A 14,425-nucleotide genomic window follows, 5' to 3' on the forward strand; every position below is an offset into this window, starting at 1 on the left:
CTCATGCACTTACATAACCAAACCTAGATCTAGTAGATCTCTCTGGTCATGCTTGATACTTCTAATCAAATGTTGCTGTGTTTATCTTTTGGGAAGCCATATTTAGAGTCCTGTATACCTGATGATGTGTGATCACCAGTTCTTCTCCAGAGAAGAAGACAGGAGCTACTGTAGACTGGGTCGTTCTGGCCTCGTGCTGATGCTTAGACATCAGAAAAGGAAAAATGGTTCACAGCATGATTGAACCAAAGTGCTGCTCCTCCAGTTAAGCATATAACCTCTTCCTCTTCGGTCAGGCAGCTGTAGCTAACTCACACATATCTGAGTGATATTATCAACATTTCTTTGGCCTACAAGACCATTTAATATCCATTTAAGACAGGGGGGAATTTTAGTTGTATCACTGTATTTTGTTGCTTTTGCTTAGTCCTAAGTGAGCAGCTTACGGTGTTTTTTTTATTTTCATTTCCAGATAATATATCGGTTGGGAGAGAGACTGACAGGAGATAGGAAAGTGAAGGGAAGTTAGGAGGAAGGAATTGTGACAACCCGCGAGCTCAGGTTCTTAAACTGCAAGTAAAGTCTTTGATGTTGCGATGGAAAGGGATGGCAGTTAAGCCCGTGATGCTGCCAGAGTGCCGAGACTCGGAAAACTTGCCCACCAGGGAGAGTCAGAACTACAGGCATAAAAATGATCTACAACAACTGTTGAGTCTTAGTCGGATATCAATTCACAGTGTCTTGTCACAGTTAAATTTAGAGGAAACTTTTTTTGGGGAGATTCTTACATTAAGAATTGCTAGAAATCAGTTGTTCTGTAAATATTAAAGCCCTATTCGCAGATGATTAGTTTTACCTGTGGACCTTTGACATAATTAAAATCCCCATAGATTGTAATAAAAGCCTCAGGCGAGCACTAATAGACTCAGGGACTCATTCATTCCTCGTGCTATTAGATTGTATAAGAGTTTGGAGGCAGGAGTGGAGTGAAAGTATGATGTATGTAATCTGTGTATCCTTTTCTCTGTTATTTTTGATCCATCCATCCATCCATCCATCCATCCATCCATCCATCCATCCATCCATCCATCCATCCATCCATCCATCCATCCATCCATCCATCCATCCATCCATCCATCCATCCATCCATCCATCCATCCATCCATCCATCCATCCATCCATCCATCCATCCATCCATCCATCCATCCATCCAACCATCCTTGGTGATTACACCCCACCTCTGTGTTACTTTAAGTACATTTGCTCGGGATAAGCGACGTCTGTAAAATAGTCTGTTTTACCGACATTGCGGCCACATATGTCATCACATTCGCTTCTACTTCAGGCAATGACAAAATGGCTGCGCCCGTTGTACCTCGCGCTCCGAAACGTAAACACTCCAAAAGCAGGCACTGGACTCTAGACGAGACCCTAAATTTAATATCTGTATGGGGCAAGGCCCAATACCAACGAATGTTTGAATCTATGGTGCACATTCGCACTGGACTAGTATTATGCCTGTGTTAGGTGAATTACAGTAGGAAATTTGTGGTGGAATTACTACGTTACAAATCATTATAAATTATACTTATCCCTTTAGAATGGTGCTTAAGATATATATATAGTATATGATGAAAGCAGTTTTCAGTCTGGATTGTTTGGGCATTGTTAAAAAATGTCTCCCGGCTGTCTGTCTCTGTAGGATTTTCAGGTTTGTCTGGCCTGGAAAGAATCTTGCAAGGATAAAAAACGTTCCTTTTTACTGGATGCTTCACCTTCAGCTGCTGGAGAGGAAAGTTTTGGATTCCTGAAGAGTCTTTCACCAAAAAAACTATCACAAGAATTCTCCTCACCTGTGGTTTGAGTCGTGTTTGATTGACAGGTTTAATAATAGATCGTCCCCAGTTAAAGCGAAATGGAGAATCGTAATATCTCGCTTTTATAAAACTCAATTTCAAGGAAGTTTGGGATTCTATAAAGATAATCAGGTCAGTGTCATAAATCCTGTCTGAATGACAAAGTGTCCTTTGTTTTACTGTTAGGTTTAATAAGAACCTAGTCTTGACAAGATGATTTCTAGCAAGTGATAATATTTCAAGGACTCGTGTGACAAGCATGATGAAGTAAGATGATGTTTGTTGTGAACATTTTTTATAAGTAGGTTTACACAAAGTCTATCATTCAGGTCGCAGGCTACAGAGCGCTTTATTGAAGTCGGATAATGTTGATGAACGATGTTGTACTCGCTCTTAAAACAAATCATTCATTCATTCATTTAAGCTGCACACGTCTTTACAACAGATTTCACAAGGTAAGAATCAGGATGAAGTGTTTGTTAAAAGAATGCAATAATTGATGTTCATTCATGTTTTTGAAGCTGGGAGATATTCGATTTCTAGAATATAAATCTTGACTTATACATAAAAGGTTTTCAAGGTTCCATTTCCAAAACGGGCCAAAATAAACAATGGTTAGCATTTGATCTCATCATTACTTTTATTCATCATTTTGTTTTGACACATGCATTTTTAGTAAATTACCACCAACAAAACCCCACTATAATGTCACTTCCTTTGTCTCTACTGTCTGTGAAAACAAAGAAAAGGAACAATAAGCAAAGAACAGAAAAGCATATACCTCTAGATGTGCCCAAAATACAGATGTTTGCAGCGTTCATCGTAGTTATAGTTTTCTAGCTGTTTGTTTTGACTTTGATTTGTTGTCACCTTCAATGAGACTCTGTGTGTGTTGAATAGCGTGTTGACTATGTGTTTAAAATGTTCCTTCCAACAATGTGTAAGTGTTAATGGGCTTCGTCTGAGGCATGAAGAGCGCTGCACCTTTCTTTCTTTTGCTAAGATAGAAAGAATCCAGCAGCCATTTCACCTTATTTCTCACTTCCCTCGCAGGATGCTCACTCCGTCCCTCTTCTGTGTGATTAATGGCTCCGCGTCTCTGGTGGCTGCGCTAATAAAGTCAAATGAGGTCTCGGATGGCTGAGACGTTGTAGACTCAGCAGTGGATAATTGAGGAGGTGGATGTCTCAGGTGAGGCTGTGTGTCTCTGCTTTGGTGGTCATGAAACAACGCTTTCGCTCTGCTCTTGGCGGAGTTAGTGAGTTCAGTAATGGTGTTTGAGAAGCTTGGTTTCAGACCGTATTGTTGGTTGTCACAGAGACGCTCGCGAGGATGAAATCATGTTTTGGTCCCTTGGAGCCTGGTTTGTTGCCAGAATAATACAGCTTCTGAGGAGATAGAATTAAAATGTTTAATCCTCTATGAGACCAGGGAGATAGTACGTCAGCAGTTGTGGATCCACCTGGTCGAGTGTTTCGCTGCTGCTCTACTCACCAGGTTAAATGAAACCTTACAAACCGTATACAATAGCCTTAGACTTAGACTTAGACTTAGACTGCACTTTATTGATCCCTTTGAGATAACACTCTCTCGAAATTTCTGTTTTCCAGTAGTATAGAAGGAATAGAGAAGAAACAAAACAGCACACAGAAGGACGATAGTATTAAATAACAACAACAGTAACTGAATATAACGATAGTATAAATAAAATAAACTAAACAATGTGACTTTACGTTATTGCAAATGAAAGTGTCAAAGTGTTGTTAATCCACTGTAGAGGTGGAAGTGTCAGACTCCAGCCCCAAGTAACCTCCTCCCCCCAAGTGAGGAGTTGTACAGCCTGATGGCGTGAAAGACAAAGGAGTTTCTCAGTCTATTAAGTAAGTAATATTTATTTATATGGCGCTTTTCCAGACCAGGGTCACAAAGCGCTTAAACAAACAAAACAATATTCAAAAAAGTATATAAAAAGATAAAGATCAAGATAATACTGAGAACAACACAGGAGTTCCAGAAAATCAAGGAAAAGCCTGAACAAATAAAAACGTCTTAAGATGTTTCTTGAAGGAGTCAGTAGATCATCAAACACAGAGGGAGAAGAAGATCGTTCCAAAGCTTAGGAGCAACAGCCTGAAAAGATTTCTCTCCTCTGGTCCTGAGTCATGAGCGTGTAACCATAAGTAGATTCTGATCCACAGACCTCAGAGCCCGAGCTGGGGTGTAAGGCTGGTAAGGTGTATTGGTCCTACACTTGGGGAGCAGCAGTCTCTGAGTGAACCGGCTCCTCTGGTTGGTGATGACAGTGTGCAGAGGGTGGCTGGTGTCATCCATGATGTCCATCAGTTTGTCCAGTGCAATACAGTTATTACAAGAAAGAGAATGAAAAGGTTTCAGTTTTTCAAATATATAAAGTAGTTGTTTGCCTTGTTTGTTCATCACTTCAATCCATATACAATGTGACTGAATTTATAAACGTTTGTTTACAAAGTACAAATAGCATTGATTACTGCAGTCATAGTAGTGAGGTTAACATTTGTGCGTGAATGATGAACACAGTGGATATCATGTCATTTAAAGTGAGATTTTCCATCATGAGATACCTCGAGTGAATATATTTAGAATTTAAATGAAATACTCTACATAATGCTTTCAAGTAAAACTGCTACTACTAAAACTACTGAAAACCTACTATTACTAAAAACTACTTGTAGAAAAAACTACTAAAACTCTATGCATTATACATTTTAAATGTCCCACTACCTGTAGTTCAACCCCCTGCTCAGAATTCTAAACAGTGCACAAATCCAGTCCTGTAATTAAAAAGAAAAAAAGGCAAAAAAAAAATTAGAGGCGAGTGATTGAAATCTTACCGAAAATGAAAAAGTAATCAAGATGAAGAGAGAAATCAACAAAAAAGCCGAATCAATGCCCAGAGGACATTCCTGATATTCAGTATCTTCCAAATTGCACAGCCTATAATTAAAATGATTCTCTTATGCAAACTATGGACTTTATGATTTGAAAGGTTTAAAAAATACATTGCCGGTTCTTCACAAGGTATAAAATTAGAAGATAGTACTTCTTCTGTTCATCAATATCGTCATTTTATCTAGATATTTTCCTTTTTTGTGTTTTAAAGATTTAACATTCATCATATTGTTGAAAGTGACACAGAAGTGAAATGTTTCATTGTTTGACAGCCATACATCATTTATTTGTGGTATTAAATGCATCCATTGAGCTTTCATTCTCATAACATGATCTACAGATTTCACCAGTAACAGATTTCACTTTTGAAAGGGGCTTCTTTACTGATTCATCTGTTCATTTTTTCCATCTTCATTACTAATCCAGCCTCCCAAACAGTAAAAGCGCTGCCTGTGGTGTATTTGGTTCGTGAAATATCAATAATACGTGGACACTCATATTCTGGCAGTAAAACCGTTGGAGCTGTTATGATGAATAAAAACAGGTACATTAACTTTGTTCCTGCACCTGCTGAACCCAGCCCCCTCAATATGAAAGGGCTTCAGAGGCTTCTATGCCTCACGTCAGCCCCATTATTTGCAGCATACGTGGACACATTGTTAGCTGCATATTTATGCAGCGTGGATGCCAATCCTCTGGATATTGAACTCTTCTCAGTAATCAAATTCCATTGAAACACACGTTCTGACAGGATGTTATCACAGTTACAGTTGGTTCATTGATTTTGTTTTGTGTTGCCATGTTTGCATCGAAACATACTTGTTTTGTCAGAATATATACAAAATATATGATTATACATATATATATATTAATATATATTCAGCTCCATATATATATATATAATATTCATAATCACTATATACTGTATATAATGGTTGGTAATCTGTCTGTAATGTTGATTCAGATCTGTGTAGATAATAACACCACACAGTGCAAGTGAAATTAAAATAATAGCTTGTTCTACTGAGTCATGTCTTAAACAATAGAGCAGAAATAGGAAGAAAAAGGATAAACGTCTACAAGAGCTACCATGCAAAGAGATACAACCTCTGATCTTTCATTTCCAAAAATAAAAACAGCGTATCTATGTACAAGTTGACCTCTGTTTTAGAATATGGGAGGAAACTGGAGTGCCCGGAGGGCAAGGAAATACATCCACACAGAAATTTCACAGGTTTACTCTCAAGAGTTCTCTTGAGTTTGTGTTGCACCTTCACTGTGAGATCATGACAGCTTCCTTCACTCAAAACGACTGCTGTGAGGATTGTCACCTGCGTATCATCATCATCATCACAGATGCCACTGTGGCACCGTAGAGCGTCATTCTCTCGACCATCTCCGTCACAACAGGAGGCTTCAGCTCAGCGACCACTACTGTCACCCTTACCTTGAATCTCACATCAGTGATGGATGTGAGGCTCAGAATGAACGATTCCTCAAGTACTAAAGTAATGCGGAATAAGGAAGAGGGAACGGCGAAGTGTTCTTGAACAGGCAGTTTTTCTGATTGTAGGGTTACGTGGTAATAAGGTCACTGATGGTCATCCACTGGAACAGCTCAGCTCCAGAGAGCTAATAAGAACAAGATGTTCACCGCCAGATAATTGGCTGTCGGGGAAACCTTTGCAAGAGCCCGACTGAAGGTGATGACAGCGCCTCCTCAGCTCGTTGTGTTTAGCTTTCAATTTATTTTAAGAAGCCAGATGGATTATCTTTACTTTTGTAATCAAGAGACCCCCCTGTGAGCTTTTGTTCTTAAATCAAGACACACATACATGGTATCATATTGGTGACTCCCTCTCTCTTTGCGCTTGATGGAATCTACTGACTCCTTTAAGAAACATCTTAAGACGTTTTTATTTGTTCAGGCTTTTCCTTGATTTTCTGGAACTCCTGTTGTGTTATCAGTTTTATCTTGACCTTTAAAGTATATACTTTATTGAATATTGTTTTGATTGTTTAAGCGCTTTGTGACCCTGGTCTGGAAAAGCGCTATACAAATAAAAATTACTTACTTACTTACTTACTACAGACGCAAAAGCAGATTGGGTTGAGCTCAAGACCTGTTTATGCGTGTAGAATTATGGAGTTATTTTGTGAAATATCCAAAGGTTACACGTGTGTTGTGATATCCATAAATGGAAAATGAATATTTGTAACTTGAGCTATGCACTATTTAAAATATTATGTATTTATTCTATTTATAACATATTAGCATTATTGTAAACTTATTTGTATTTATACTTTTTATACATTAATTATTATATGCAATATTTATGTTATTTATTTATTCTGTTTATACTATATTGCACTATTTTTAACATATTAATAATAATATTTATACTATTTATATACATCTCTCTGCTGTGTTTTTTAACGGTTGCCAAGCTACGAAATTTCGTTGCCAGTTTCACTGCAGTGTTTTCTGTGCAATGACAATAAAAGAAAGTCTAACGTCTTAAAGTCAAAGTCTTGTCTATTTTCAGCTTATGTCTTGCTCCTAAGGCTCCCTTAGGAGAAGTAATTCAGAAGCAAATGATCACAGAATGATATGAATATAAGAATGTCAAATCGATCTCAAGAGATGAGATCGAACAACAGATGAGCAACACATTTTTCCTTTGGGAAATTAGGAGTGAGCGTAATGACAGACCATTATTATGGTAGCCGTGAAGAAGCATTGAAGAAACGTCCAGGACAAAACAACTTTAACGAAAGTAAAATGATGAATCTTTTCAGGTTTCTACGAATAAAAATGTCTTCTCTCTTGTTTGCAAAGCCCCCGATATTTTAAAGACATGAACTGTAATCTGCCCATCTCTAAACTCGCCTTTCTGGTTCTTGGCCAGAACCAACAGCTTTGAACCAGGAGTTCAAGGATCGAGCGCTGCCTCGGTATTGTTGCAACAAAAATACAAATATTAATTTGTGGATATCACAACACATGTGCAACCATTGAATATTTGCAGATCAACCCTTGTACAGTTACAAATATAAAATAACTCCATATGTAGAGTGGGCTTGAAACAAAATCCTATACCACAAGGTAAATCAGACACAACATCCAGTTATTGTCAATAGTTTCCTCTTAGTTTTACCCAAAATGCCCAAAACTAGAAATGTTGGTGCAGACGTGGAGAGAATTTGGAAAAGATGAGAATGCGGGGGTTTGTTTTATTTCAGTCCTTCCTTTGAGTCAGTTGACTGACTGGAAATACCATGGTGACAAGAAGGTATTAAGAGCTACAGGAGCTCCCCCTCTGCCACAACAAGCCTTAATCCATCTTGACACCATTGAAAAACCTTTTCCCCCAACATTTCAGAAAATGCATGGAGATGTAGGTGGAGTATGAAACATCACTTTTAAAACATACATCTAAAACACGCAGCTTATTCCCTCTGACTTGAACAATCTGAATGATAACATCAGAGATGCTTCTTCTTCCCTTAACTTTCTTCAACCTTTTGTCCTTCTGGCTCAGATCAAACCTCTCATTTTCTCCTGGAGAGAAGAATTCTAAACTGAGCTGCCTGTGAATCAATCTTGTCTATTTTGAAGATCTCTGCTGTAAAGTGAACCACTGGAAATCCTCCAGCGCTACCTGATGTCTGATTATGATCAGGACTATTCTCTCGAGTGTCCGGTGTACATCAAGGTTGATGCGTTCCACACACAGGATTGGAAGATTAGCCTCGATCACGATTTACAGACAAGACTCGTCGTTCGTGTCACACAGCTGAGTCCTCACCATATCTCAAATCAAATTCAACAGAAAGAACTTTTTGGACATTATAATTATGTATTTTAATTCTAAATATTCATGCATCATTCCAAAATTGAGCCCATTAATTATGTTTTTTAGCAGTAAATAAGTGAAAAATATATTATACTATTATGAATGTGTTCTAATGTGTTCCTTATTAGAGTACCACCCTGAACCATTGTTTTTGCTGTTTCGCAACATGTTTATTTACCTGGATAAATCTCTTATTTAATATTCCCCACCTCTTCATCCCTGTAGGCGTGTATACATTTGCTCAATTCTGTCAATTCTTTGTTCATGTGGAAGGTTCAAACACTCTCCCGTGGCTCTTTGAACCATAATGAGGTTGCATGGAAAGACCACATTATGCAAGAGAATCTACTTTGACCTGTTGTTGTTCCTGTTACCGTCAAGTGTTTCTTGCCATTGTTCACGCGTGTGGTTAGGATATAGACCAGAATGATCATCTTATAGTAAGCTATAGAAAATTGTGAAAAAGTGATTCAAGAGGTACTTTTCCAAAGAACAGATTGAAGGGCGTTCGCAAATAGGTTTAGTATCATGTTGGTGTTTATCTACTGTCTGAATCGAACCTGAAGTTGGTGTCATATCTTCATCTATTTAAAATCTCAGTCCTTCAAGAGTTTCTTTAAAGACCTTCAGGCTTTCTTTGCTGTCCGTGCCAGCTCCGCCTAAGTGCTACCGATCCATGGGTGATTGAAACTCACCATCTGCTCCCGGGTCTCCTCTCTGGTCTCTTTCCACGGGCCTGACAAACCTCGAAAAAGAAGCTGACGCATAATTCAGTAGGTCTTGAACGTTGCTGGAACCTTCTCAACGGTTCTCTTTATCCAGTCGTGACCCAGATTTCACGGCCGTCGGAAAGCAAAACTCATCTGAAAATAGTGAGCTTTGTCCGACTCAGCACTTTTCTAACCCACCTTGGAGCCAATCTCCTGCAATCCTTTGCTCGATGTCATTTCCTGTCATGTCTCCATCTGCCAAATATGATAGTGAAAAATATATTTATAAGTATATATATTTAACTGTGTATTGTTTTTGATTGTTAAAGCCCTTTGTGACCCTGGTCTAGAAAAACACTTTACAAATAACCTTTACTTACTTACTTACTTACTTAAGTTACTTTAACTTACTACCCACTAGTTGTTGTCTCATGTACCTCTTTGGTTGACTTCAACTTCATTTTCTTACATCATTCCCACACATGCAGTAACAAAGAGGAAAAAAGAGCAGGACATTTTTTAACTGGATAAACATTAACCCTGGTTCACTGATTATTATTTAATATTGCTCTCACTGGTGTCCATTAGTTTGAATTGTCTGCATCTAATTTATTCTCAGTTCAATTGATTTGATTCTTTCATTTCCAGAGGTGAAGGAAGAAGAGTACTGGCTTGCATGTTTCTATTGAACATGTGCTCTGTGAGCCTTGGATGATGTGCTGTCGAGTGTCTGAATGTGTAAGATCTCTGGTGATAAAAACCTTACGGTGAATCACTCAAGCACGAGGCGGAGATGGTTTCCTTACCTGACGATTGATGGCAGTCTTTTTATGTGGATCAAAGGGCCGACACACACACACACACACGTGAACACACACACTTCTGCACAAAAGAGTAGCACTCATCCTCACAGCTGGAAATCACTTTCCCTGATATTTTGACCTTATGTGTCTGAGCTGCTTCACCTCACCTGAGTGCTTCTTTCCAGCAAACATTTAAGACATTCTATATAATAATAGATACAAATAATGATTCAAGCTAAATGATCCGCTTCTTCTCAGTGACCTGATGTAATTAGATGTTTTCCCTAGATGGCTGAGAACATATACAGTGTCCATTTTTGAGAAAACCTTGCGACCGAACGGGCGTAAAGATGCAGCCTATGGCACCTCTTCATTAACGGCCTCAGCCACGAGAAGACGATTATCAAAAGCACCGCAGCCTGCTGAGGTGTGATCTCTCACATCCCTGAGTGTCTGATCGGACAGGCGGGCGGAGATCTGAAGTGCTCTCTGTCATCTGTAGGCTTGAGAGAGGAACACTTCCGTTTGCAGTCGTTCTGTAACCACATGAGATCTTTAGAGTTCTGACCAGAGTAAGCTTCTTCACTTTGGGGATTCCAAGCACTACATTCAATGTCTTTGAACCTTTTGTACAGCTTTGATTCTTGTTTGACCTTTTGTGTCCTGAATACAATCCCAAAACAAAACTCCATTTCTCTTTGTGTGTGTGTTTTTGTGATGTTGGTCCTCAAAAGTCTTTACTTTAAAGTTCATATACGTGTAGTTTTGATCGCTGAATTAATGTGTTCTTTATCTAAACTGATTATTTCCAAGACACTAATGACTGATTATTATCAAACTTTATTTATACTACTTTGAATCATAAAAAAACACTACAAAATCGCAAATAGAAAATGTTGGTGTGACTTTATTAGTGGCCCCTTTAATTTCAAACACTTAATTTTCTGTTTCCTTAAACTTTTAATGGCGGCAGCCATGCTTTTTTTTTAGTGTGTAGTGGAGACTTCTTTCTCTTGAGTAAACACTTCTCTTCAGCTCTTGTGGGGGAAGTTGTTTGCAGGTTATTGATCCCTCTTCGGTCGCCTCACTAGGAGGACGCCCATGATTCCTCACCTCACCTAAAGCTTCTTTGTTTCATGGTGAAGCAGTGGTTCTTCCTACTTAAGGCGTTGTTTGCCTCGACTCGAAACTAATGGTTTCACGACCTCTCACAATTACTCCAGATTTGACATCCTGCGTCAAGATCGTTGAAGAAGACTTTTAAAAGATAATTAGCTACATCCTTCTTCTTAGACACTGAAGATGAAGAATGAGCCAATTAGAGTTGATGAAAATATCCTCTACTTCTTAGAGTGTGGCTGTGGTTTACTAAACTCTGGATTAGGAGAATGAATAATGTAACTAATTATTAATATCATATGTATTATTATTCATATTTCTGTCGTAGTTATAATTATAGTTATTACGGTTATTAGTTATTATTATCATCATTATTATCATTATTGATCAATTTTTCTTTGTCTCTTATGATCTCAATGATTCATAGCAGTGGTTGGATTTTCTGATGGAAAACTGGTGGAAGAAGACATACTTCACCGGGTGGGATTCAAGCGTCTCGCGGTCTTGTTCACGAGTGTGGGGGAGATGGATTGGTGTAACTGTTTGTTGCACACTCTGGCTGGAATTATGCCGCTTTGTTTATACAACAAGTCCCTTGGAGGTGGAGACTTCCGGGATTGATGACACATGGTGGCGAACCTTGATGTTTGGCTCATCACAGCAGGGTGGGTGTGGTTATGGTAAACAAGAATTTATCGGCAGAATAAAAGTGTTGTCAGTGGGCGGGGCTTAAGACCATTTTCTGATGTAAATATTTAAATGAAAAGATAATTTTGCACAAACAGACACATACTGATGAGTACAATAGGTCCAAGATCTACTTAATACACACTTAAATCAACACATTAGTTGCTCTTTAAAAACATCGAGAGGACGTCTGACCCCGAGACTGAAGCCGGAAATCGCTTCCACATCAGAGTTTTTAGTTGAAAACTGCGGTTGATGTATATAGAGTTTTATGAAAACGTGGGGATAACGAAGCGCATGAATCCTCCTCTGGTTCGATGGATATTGTCTTGAATAAATAAAGAGAGCCTTTAATAATTAGAGGCTTGATATTGAAGACAATCTTACAGTCAAACAATTACCCTTCTTGGAAAACCAGTGTTCAGAAATGAAAACACGAGGGAATTTATTTAAATTCCTTTTGGTTTTAATGATATCTGTTCTTTATTTCTGTGGCGTTATTGATTGAACACTTTCTGCTCAAAATTCATGCGCCAATCAATACGAAGAAGAGCAGGAGCGCCAGTGTTGTCATGAACCTTCTTCCTCTTAATTCAAAGGCAAAAGTGCTTATTTAATACCGAACAAATTCAAACTCAATTTCCTCTTGGGATAAGGAAATCTATTCCCAAATGCAACCTTTTGAAACTCGTGTCTAACCTTTACTAGAATTTCCTCATGTCATCCTGAAGACTGGGTGTTTGGTATACAACTATAAAGTTTCCATATCTTATATTTGAACTTCTGTTGTCCTTGAGAACCTCTGATACAAACATTAAGAGGTGCAGCGGATACGTAAAAGTATTTTAAAGAAAGAGAAATATAATTCGGGAAACATAATTCTATATTCAAATGATTCTGTTGATCAACTCGGAGCTCGAACGCATGTATGAATATTCTGTTTCTGCTCCCCACAGAGGCATTCCGGGAAAGAAATGTGGAACCATCCTTCTGACGGCAGAGGAGCTGAGCAATTGTCGAGTGAGTAACAAACCTCTCGTCGCTCGTCCGCACTGCACACACACACACATCTGTTGCTGTAGGACACATAAAATCTTTTTATGGAATTTTGTCACAGCAACATAGGGAGAAGCACTGAAACCATGTCTGATGTGGAGTTTTTATTGGCTTTGTGTAAATCCCAGAACAATTGCAAAAAAATGTTTTGTTGATTCTGCTTTTCAGAGAACTTTTGGGAGTACTCAGACGTCGCATGGTCTCTGAGTAAACAAGCTTGTGATACAAACCTTAAATAGTAAAACGTCTCTCTCATTGAATTAATCTCACAGTGAAAAGGTTGAAATCCACTTAAATGTCCTCCCTATGCTTGCCTGGGTTTCATCCTAATATGATTATTTATGACATTAAAGACGTAATTTCCCTTCATTTTTAAAATATTTTTACTTAAATGATTAAATTGAAATGTAAAGGTTTGAGTGTGTTGTCCGTCTTCTTGCATTTATTTACTTATAAAAAAAACAACAACTGTATTTTTACCTCCTGAAAGTTGCTTTAGGAACATTTTTGCTTTGCTTCTTCTCTGATAAATGAAATGCAAATGAAAAAAATCCGATAAGAACTTTTTTTTTTTCTATAATTTATTCTTATTGTAAGATCCAATGTTTTTCTCATCTTTATGGTAATATTTTCATAAAACTTTTGATTATAACAAAACTATTTTATTTATATGTAACAAAATAATAGGTTTAGTCCAAACTGTATCTTCAACTCACAAAAGTATTTTTTGCATGAAAGTACCAACCTTGAGCCAAACAAGTCCAGACATCGTGGCCTTTAAAGGTTTCCTGCAAAATACTAGAAATCTAATGCTGTGATATGGTTTTAAAGAAAACATGCTTGTGACGCTGTGATACCGAAATAGCAGCATTAGGCTTCCAGGTAGTCTCTCTGCCTAAAGCAGACGTGCTGTTCTACTGTGTGTTCGATAAAAGGGCCAAAGGAACACGATGAGCTGAGTGCTGATACTTCTGTCTGTGGAAAAAAAAAAAAGCCTGAACCCGGTGCTGAGTGCACAATCTCATAAACAAGGCATGTGTGATAAAGCAGTGGACCAAAATGAAAAGAGTGCAACAGAAATAGTTCAAGTATATGTATATGTCACAGTACAGATTAGAATCCAGTAGGATCTGGAATCCTACTAGCACTAGTACAGACGGATTCAGATTGGAATTCTTATCTCTACTAGTAGGATCCTGAATCCTACTGGATGATGTGTACTTCAGTTCTTGACTTGGGCTTCTTAAAGTCACACTGCTACAACTCCATCTACAAATACACCTCAACATATAAGATGTAGAGAAGTTAGTTTCATCAGATTTAATAAGATGAATTGCCACGCAGCCACGATGTTTCATTTCTCATTCACGAACATCCATCCTCTCTGTACGTTCCATCACTGCAACTTC

General features: G+C 38.2%; 1 protein-coding gene across 2 annotated transcripts in view; it reads left to right on the forward strand.

The window, feature by feature from the left end:
• The window catches only part of cpne5b (copine Vb), a 78,483-nt gene that overhangs the window by 38,569 nt on the left and 25,489 nt on the right, over nt 1–14,425 (forward strand). For both annotated transcript variants that reach the window (XM_087800321.1, XM_087800322.1), the window contains one exon: nt 12,917–12,980. In XM_087800321.1, the coding sequence (XP_087656447.1) occupies nt 12,917–12,980 (64 nt within the window). The remainder of the gene's footprint in view (nt 1–12,916; nt 12,981–14,425) is intronic.

The sequence above is a fragment of the Callionymus lyra genome, chromosome 10 (genome assembly GCF_982586985.1).
Source record: "Callionymus lyra chromosome 10, fCalLyr1.hap1.1, whole genome shotgun sequence".
In the NCBI taxonomy this organism is placed as follows: Eukaryota; Metazoa; Chordata; class Actinopteri; order Syngnathiformes; family Callionymidae; genus Callionymus; species Callionymus lyra.